This window comes from Pseudophryne corroboree, chromosome 11 (genome assembly GCF_028390025.1).
Source record: "Pseudophryne corroboree isolate aPseCor3 chromosome 11, aPseCor3.hap2, whole genome shotgun sequence".
NCBI lineage: Eukaryota > Metazoa > Chordata > Amphibia > Anura > Myobatrachidae > Pseudophryne > Pseudophryne corroboree.
This window is the reverse complement of record NC_086454.1, coordinates 121,981,764-121,991,141: the sequence shown is the minus strand read 5'-3', so window position 1 is coordinate 121,991,141 and position 9,378 is coordinate 121,981,764. Positions and strand designations below refer to the sequence as shown.

Genomic DNA, 9,378 nt, shown 5'->3' with positions numbered 1-9,378 from the left:
GTGCATTTACTAATTAATAATTTAAACATTGAAAGTTGGCAACATAACTGCTTAAGAAGTGGTATTAAGCAGTTTACACAGGCTGCATCACAAGATGTATTAATATTGCCTTATATAGCTCTCATGCGAGGGACACATTAATAACACATGCATTGAAACAAAAGCACATAACATACACAGAGCCGGCCCTAGGCATAGGCAAACTAGGCAAATGCCTAGGGCATTTGGTATGCTTAGGGGCACCAGCAGCTTCTGCTGATTACAATGATATGTGGCATGCCTATATTCTGTGTGTAACTGAGGCTGTATCTGCATACGAAATGCTACGTTGCAGTGTATTTTTTGAAATCACTGTAATGTAGCATTTTGTATGCAGATACAGCCGCAGTCGCACACAGAATATAGGCATGCTGCATATTATTTTAATCAGCAAAAGCTGCTTGTGCATCCTAGCCACATAGTAATGCAAATAGGACGCATTTTCATAAACAAAAGGCGCCCCAACGTTAGCAGAGCTGCCAGCTGACTCGTGCCAGGCATGTCCTGCAGAACTAGCGGTGGTGCTAGGGGGCACCACCCAAAATCTTGCCTAGGGCATCAAATTGGTTAGGGCCGGCTCTGAACATACAGTATGAAGGCAAGAACAACACTGTACATATTGTGTACCCAGGGAAAAGGTTATGTCACCTACGGACATTTAGGGCAGACTAACCATTAGCGCCGCATGTATAATTTGTATACTGCATCAAAGTGGTGTAATATACAGAGAACATATACATTAAATCATATTCTGTATATAAAACAATCTGAAAAACTCATAAGAGTATTACATACTTAGGAACTAAATTGTCTGATAATACATTGTTATTGTATCCAAACGGATGAGATCTAATGAATGGGGTATAGGGAACTCTAATAGCTAATGTGAAAAGCCAGATCATTTATTGATAGCAGAGCCACAGATGGACCCGCTGGGCACATACACAGGGAAATAGATTATCATTAAGGTCGACTTACAACTCTGTTATTTATACTACACCTTTTATAACCCAAAGATGTGTATACCTTTCATCCTTGCACACTAGAAGAGCAGTCTGGGCTGGAGCAGGCAGCGCTGGGACCCGTGCAGAAACCACCACCAGGAGATTGCAGCAGGCATTGGGGTTTCTGCCTGTGAGAGAGCAGGGGAGGAGAGCGCCGACCGCCGCACAATTTCCTCCCTGGGTCTGGCCTTACCGCCGCCGCTGCCGTGCAGATTAGCTGCTGCTGCATGGCGACACTTGGCTCTGCCCCCTCCCCGATTCTTCTACCTCTAAATCACCGGGTGCTGGCAGGTGATGGCGGGTGCTGGCGGGAGAGGAAGAGAGGGGAGCTCTGAGTCCCTTCCTTGTCCTGCCACTGCGTATTGATGATTCGGCCAGCGGATCCAGCACTGGATCCGCTGTCCAATCAAATGTGCCTCGCTAGCAGGGGCATGCTTTCCCTGCCAGCGAGGCACTTACATAAGTGCCGCTTTCATTGTATTTTGTAATGGGCTATTTCAGCCCAGCGCTTGGCCCCGCCCCCAGCATTATCCCCCGTTCCCACTGTCTACACGCTGTCTCGGGAGGCACTTGATATCAGTGCCTCCCAATCTAGTTTAATACATTAAAATTATTAGATTATTATAAACAGGATACATATGACACAGAATATGTGTCATATGTATCTTTTTGTATTATTTTAATCATTAATGAATGACAGGGGAGGCACTGCCTCCCCTGCCTGCAAGTCCCTGTTAAACAGGTAAGCTGGGTGGATGCGACCTGGGATCTGTTTTCTCTATAGGGAGAGCCAGCGCTAGGAGATGATCTCATCTCCTAGTGCCGGCACTGCACACATGACCACTGATGTCACCGACTCAGCAATAAGCCAGGTCCTGCTGCCAGTCTGATCAGGGTCTCAGTCAGGTCGCATCCAGGATGGAGCCGGCTACAAACTCCTGGGTGTGACCCGGCATTTAGATGTAAAAGCAGTATTAGTAGGCAGTTTTCGGATGTATCGGACAGTGTTTCAGGAGGAGCTTTACGCAAACCTTGGCAAGTAGCAGGAACAAGTGACCCTGGGGATGATTCTGAGGTGGAAAACTTCAAAAACAAACAAACAAACAAACAAACAAACAAGTAACTATACCTATACAAATTATTTTTCAATACAGGGGGTGCAAATACATTAATTGCTTTTGCATGCAGGGTAAATACTGGCTGCTTTTGCATGTAGCCCGCAAATGCTGCACTATAGTTGCCAACTTTCTGGCTGCCCCCTCCCGGAGGCACAGCGGTAGGTGATGCGGTGGGCGTGGCTTGTCATAAGGGGCAGAGAGGGATGTGATGCAGCTCAAGAGGCTGTGGGTAGGGGTGTGGCCATGCGATTGCATCATCTTTGCCACAATAACGTGATTCAGCGTGAATCACACCATTGGCCACCCAGTCCGCCGACTTTACTTAGTAACTGGGTGGCTCCGGGAGACTTGCCCACTTCCCTGGGGGGAAGGGGGGGGGGGGGGGCTTTTGGGGCAGGGGAATAGGCAAGAATGTGCAGGACAGCTTTATTTTTACAGGCCAATTAAGATTTCAGTTTGACCATGCACCTTGTAAGTCTCCCCCTCCCCCTGCAGTGCAACATGGTTTTACCAATGTGCAAAGTTTCTTGCTTTTTTTGCTTTGCCTTGGGGTCAGGATCAGCCCATGTGCCTGTCCAGTTATACCACCTATACCACCAGTAATAAAGTCTACATACAGGTATGATTTCTGTAATCTGTAAGTGTAGACACAGATCAGGTAGTACGAGTTGAGAAAACAGCATTGTCATTTAGCTTTATTGTACATTACATCAAACCAAATGATTGTTTTTATTTAAAACATTTTTAAAATAACATTTCTTTATTGTTTTTAAAGCAGCATTTCAATGACATTTCATTGTCCGTTTTAAGTACAATACTTTTCACAAAATTATGGATGACAAGACGAAAGAGAAAAGGAACAGTCACAAAAGTAAACGAGAAAGTGTTCATATTTAAACAGGGTAATACCAATGAAAAAAATGCCAAAATGCAAATGGAATGCATTGAATTCAGGATTCCACCAAGAGCAATACCATTGTCTAGTGACACTGTCTAGTGACATCACTAGATACCCAGTGTAAAGCACTAAAATACATTGGTGCAAATTAAGAACAGCTAGCAATAAGTGTTACAACAGTACACCAAGTGCATTAGAAGGAGCCAAGTAATGGTCTCTACTGACAGACAGAACACTCTACTGATTCACATGAAAGACCACAAACTTTGCAAGTAACAACATAAGTCTGCAATTACACAGAGAAGCCACAGAAAGACAACTAAGTGGATAGTGCATTTAACCCCTTTACGATCACAAGTGCTTTAGCCCGTATGACCAAACTGCTTTTCACATTTCCTGAATAAGTCACTTTCATCAGGGACAACTTTTATTTATATACTAGTACACCCAAGTGAGTTTTACATTTCTCTTTACTTCCGGGATGAATCGTACTTCATTTTGGTAGCAGGGTGGCATAAATGTATTTATTTATTTTGATATTATGGTCAATAATTAGAAAAAAATAGGGAAAAATATGCACTTATATGCCACATCACGCAGCTAAATATAATCTACAACTTGTAACGTTTATATCTATAACTAATATGGTTATTCTATCACAGATTAGGCTGACTGATGAGTGTCATAATAAATATGAAATAGAAATGGTGTGTATTTTACTATATTTCCAAATTTTTTGAACACATTTATTTATTTTAATTTTTATTTCGTTCGCGGGATACTTTTAAGCAAAAACATTAGTTTAGATGTCAATGACATCTAAGCTCATGTTAAAGCATGTTAATACATGCTCTAAAAGTATGGGTAAAGTGCCTGGGTCTTCTGGGTTTTATGAGAAGAAAGAGCTGTGGGGGTGATTCAGACCTGATTGCTGCTGTGCGTTTTCGCTCAGCGGGCGATCAGCAATAGACTGCGCATGCACCGCAATGCGCACGCAGGTCGGCCAACAACAACGGGCATCGCCGATCAGCAACAGGATTGTGCGAAAATTTCATTTGCACGGGCGATCGCAAGGTGATTGACAGGAAGAGGCCGTATGTGGGTGGTAACTGACCGTCTACTGGGAGTGTCCGGAAAACCGCAGGCGTTCCCAATCGTTTTCAGGGAGGGTGTCTTTCGTCGGCTCCGGCCCCGATCAGCCCATTCTGATCGCACTATAGGAGTAAGTCCTGGGCTGCACAGAGACTGCACACACTGGATTTTTGCAGCTCGGTGTACACATGCGATCGCACACTTGCACTGCGAATTTCCACTCCTCCTTGGGCGCCGACTATCTGAATGCAGGACAGCAAAGTTAGCAGCCCAGTGATCAGGTATGAATCGCCCCCTGTATCTCCTTAATGGAAACCCAGTGATTATGTCACTGAGGTTTCAGGGGGAGAGAGAAGGAAGGGCATTGCTTCATATGCACAGTGTTCTACATTAAACACTACTCATTATAGTTCCCAGCATTATATAGGGACTAGCAGCTGTCAGGTTGTAATTTTACCACCTGGTGGCAATGGCATCCCGCAGTTTATAAAGTTACTCTGCGCTGCACAACGGGGATAAAATCTGAATACTCAGATAAGTAGTGATCTGTAGGACAGTGGCCTCCAAGCACTTTCTGTATACAACGAGTGATCTGTTTTGACATATATAACAGTGACATGTCACTACAAATATTGCCACCGCCAGGCCAGTAGAAGTGGGAAACAACAATGTAGAAACTAAGAGATTGGAAGGCTGGTATTTTAGTACAGAACTGGCAGCACTCAATACAATTCATGGTCAAAAGCAGCTTTGGTCCTCTTTAGGACAAGTCTAACAGCTGGTTACATGTAGAGATGTTGAGTTTAAATACAAACATTTGCCCTGTGTTTTTAAATTCTTACTTTTTGTACGTATTTGCTCACAGATTTTTTTTTACATTTGTGTAATAGAAAATGGTAGAATAATGGAAAAGTCTATAATCTCTAGACGTAAAAGATTTCTAGGGAAATGTATTGCTCCTTCTATAGAGTGGAGAAGAGGACGAAGGGGAGATAGCTTCTAGCTAGCATCTATCAAGTACATTCTATAAAATGCTACGGACAACTTCTCCACACTTTAGGTTTGTCACACCTCCCCCTAAATCTCTGTACAAATACAGCACTAAAATGGAGCACTGCAATGTTAATCCTTAAGGTGCACAAAAATAGTGTGGTCCGTTTCTACAGACTTCGCTGATGAGTTCGCTATGCCAAAGTAACTGAATGGATTATGGAAACTCTGGTAGACTGTACATATATAGCACTGCGCCCAATCATAGAACAAAGGCCCGAGAGGTCTATTCATGAAGCAGTGAAAAGTGTGGAGAAGTGAGCCAGTGGCGAAGTTGCCTATGGCAACCAATCAGTGTTGAGGAAACATTTACAATGCCATGGGCAACTTCTCCACTGGATCACTTCTCCACACTTTTCACTGCTTCATGAATAGACCTCTAAGGGGTCTATTCATGATGCAGTGAAAAGAGTGGAGAAGTGAGCCAGTGGAGAAGTTGCCCATGGCAACCAATCAGCTGCTCTGTATAATGTCATAATATGCAAATTGTAAATGTTACTTCAATACTGATTGGTTGCCATTGGCAACTTCTCCACTGACTCACTTCTCCACACTTTTCACTGCTTCATGAATAGACCCCTAAATGTGTTAAGCCTTAACAAGTCTTAAAGTGGAGACTGATGAAGAGTGATAAAGTACCAGCCAACCAGCTCCTGTCATTTTTCAAACACAACCTGTTACAGGGCAGTAGGAAGCTGATTGGCTGGTCATTTATCACTCTTTGGGAGATATCCAATTATCCCCGGTAAAACATTTTTTGGACTTTTTTCCAATGTTTCACCGATTTTTTTTTTTTACAGGCTATCCAGATGGATCGCCTGTAAAAAAAAACAAAAAAAAACCCTTCTCCCGAAAACACGCAGGTTTAGTGTTTCCAGGGATTCTGCTTCGCCTGCCAGAGGCAGGTGAAACAAAATCCCTTATAAGCCGGCGCGTGCCGCGGCTTATCGGGGCTAATTAGCTAGCCCCCGGCGGGACAATTAGCCCTGGTAATTTACCGGGGCTAACTGGATATCCCCCTTTATCCATCTCCACTTTATCACTTATTAAGGCTTAATACATCTGGGCCATAGTTTTCCAGTAAAATATCTATGCAGGGGAAGATTAAGTGGGGGAGTTTACTCAAAGCAACCAAGCAGTATGTGTCATTTATCTAGAAGAGTCTATGAAATGACAGATGAACATTTAAAAACGGCACTCGCAGTCAGTGTAAAGCGCGCCAGCTGTTACACTGACTGTGAGTGCCAGTTTAAATGTTCACCTCCTACCCGCCATTAGGTGGCGCTTATGCTTTGTAAATAAAGCCCTGCAGTATATATCTTCTCACATCCAGGAGACTGGAAACTAAGGATGAGTTTTAGGAGCATACCTAGAGTGTCCACAAAAAAAGGCCACCTGGACATAAAAAAATTTTTTGGAACTGTATTTTGTATAATTGAGAGGCGAAGATTACATGGTTAGCTGAAATTTGAAATAGAGTAATATATACAGTAGCTACAAAGTAACATTATATATCAGCGTCGTGGATAAACTCTTTCAAAAGAAACCCACCTTCATTCAAACATAGAGGCATATATACACCTGAAAGTAACATTTAGACTAACCATGTTTAATTAGTTATGGTTTTAAAGTGTGTTATTTTTCCCGCACCAAATAATGCTGAAAGTGCATAGTGATAATATTCTGGTAACAATTAGAAAATAACTTTAATAAGGCTGTAAGGAGTCATTCAGTTCAAATGGCTTTCTGAGTATCACTTGTGCATTGTTGTGTCCAATGTATTTCCAATATAAAACAATTTTCTATAAGGCAAAGTTGCTGATAGTTTGAGAAGGGTCGCATGTCTGTGAGCCATAAACCTTTAACAAAAGTACATATTCAGCACGTACACACTCAAATAATATTCTCCTACAAATGTTCTCAGGGGAAGGATGGAGGGGTGACATTAAAAGGTATATATCCTGATTTAAGCATATTTTAGAAATAAGGTTGACATTTCTAATTTGTTGTGATAAATAAATACAATTGTGCATTACTATGTATTTAATAATAAATGCACTTCTGATTCTACGTAGTGCTCATTCAGACATGTCGCGTCTCTGATACACCGGAAAATTGCACATCCGTGACTTTCCAGTATTTCAGATGGAAATGCATACATGTATTTGACAGCAGATCAAACAAAAATAAGAAAAGAAAACTGGGATTTGAGGCCGGCTTAGCCAAATGATGGAATTTGTATACACTGCCTATAATATACACATGTATACAGAAACACCCGCAATGCACATAAGAGTTTAGAAAGTACTACTAAAGTGTTCCACGGCACCAAGTAAATCCAACTTTTAGATATTATTGTGTAAGCCGATTAATTACCTAAAACAGTGGTTCACAAACGTTTTTGAATCACGGCGCCCTAGAGTATAAAATTTTTTTTAATGGCATCCCTAGGCCAACAGTTTCTTATTGAGAAAATTAGACATAAATATTAAATTAACTAAATTGTGTTTATATGTCATCCTTAGGTTCAATTGAGTGATGAGAGGCAAGATTTGCTTCTGTGTGTCCACATATATTATGATTGGCAGCCACCAGAACTGGTTTTGCCTGTTACATTGACCATAAATAATTTGAATTGGTCCTAAACCACCAATCCAAGGCACCACTGCAAGTGTCCCAAGGTACCCCAGGATGCCACGGCACACAGTTTGAGAACCACTGACCTAAAACAAAGTTTTGGTTTTTTTTTCGTTCAAATAAGTTAAAGTTCTTATTGGAATGTCAGAACAGTAGGTGATTCAGAGAATCATTCATTTTGGGTTATGCTATGATATGCACATACCTGCAAAATGTGATGTATTTTTGTAAAGGACAAACAAATCAGATATAATATCATTATCTCACTTTGGTTTGAGTACTCATAGCTTCTTTTAAAAAGGTTTGACAGCAAGTATATGGAATATGTGCGGTATCTTTCCTTTGGGGTAATCTGGAAATTAAAGTGAGCCTAGCACATATAAAACCGTATTCAGTACTCGGATACTTGAAATCTGCAATAGATGCAGAAAAGTCTACTCACATCTAAAACCTCAAATAAATAAACATTCTATAAATGTGGACATGGCCAACAAACGACAGTAGGTCCATACAGTTGGGTAAACATTAATGATACGATTGTAATTTCAGGAACAAGGCCCTTTATCAGCATAAAAATATAACCTGCTCTAGTAAGATGAGAGTTACATTTGCCCCAAGCAGATTCTTTTGTACCGTAGCTTTCTAGCACATCTAGATAATTATTGTTTCTGGCCAGCAAGTATGGAAAGCTACTTAACTTACTGAAGGGTTCTGCAGATGACCAGAACACTTTTGGATCATAACACAGCACTGGTGCAAGAAGTGTCTTCCAGCTTGTAATACCCCAACCAATAAATAGGCTGGGGTAGGAAGTGTCCACACAAGGGATAAGTGTGGCAAGATGTGCCAAAGTTAGGATGTCACTAGAAAAAGGTGAAATTCTGTGGTTGTCATTAATTGCGTTTGGAGGGTAAATATCCCAGAAGGAATTCACCAATTCCTATGAAATATACAACTTGCGCAATGCCAAAGAGTGGAGCAATGACTAGGGCTCGGCAGTATGCACCCTTAAAGAAAGCAGTGGGTCCCTCGCTCTTCAAGACCTTCCTGTAAATAAAGGACAGTAAATTTAAAATGAAAATGTAGAAGTATATGCATACTAGTATTATAGACCCTTCACTCAATGGTTGCTAGCTGGTATGCTCAGCGTTGCTGTGTCCCCCCGCCCTCCACCCTCACCCCTTCTGATTTCTCACCCCCTCTTCCCCCTTTTTCTCTCTCCCCCACTCTTGCACTTTCTCTTTCCTCTTTTCTACACTGTGTAATATCTTTCCCTCACCCTTTCTCTGCCTCTACCTTTTTACTCTGTTTCTCTCTTGCCCTCATTTCTGTCTTCCCTTGTTCTTCTCTCTCCACTGACGTTGATGTTTACAGCTTGCCCCCCACTGTTCTATGCTGCAATTTCAGTTTCAACTTTATACTGCCCTGTGGCAATCTTAGGACAATAGTTTCTCCTTTGGGGAGGCCCTATTTCATCATGGGTCTACCCCGCAAATCAGAAGAAAGATCCCAGTGTAGTGACCCCAAAATTAGGGACATC

The 9,378-nt window shown here is 41.8% G+C and overlaps 1 protein-coding gene across 2 annotated transcripts in view; it reads right to left on the bottom strand.

Annotated features, from left to right (window-relative positions):
• Positions 1 to 2,829: 2,829 nt before the first annotated feature.
• SLC25A22 (solute carrier family 25 member 22) overlaps positions 2,830 to 9,378 on the bottom strand; it is a 95,328-nt gene continuing 88,779 nt past the window's right edge. For both annotated transcript variants that reach the window (XM_063944777.1, XM_063944776.1), the window contains one exon: positions 2,830 to 8,885. In XM_063944777.1, the coding sequence (XP_063800847.1) occupies positions 8,732 to 8,885 (154 nt within the window). In that variant the 3' untranslated portion in view covers positions 2,830 to 8,731. The remainder of the gene's footprint in view (positions 8,886 to 9,378) is intronic.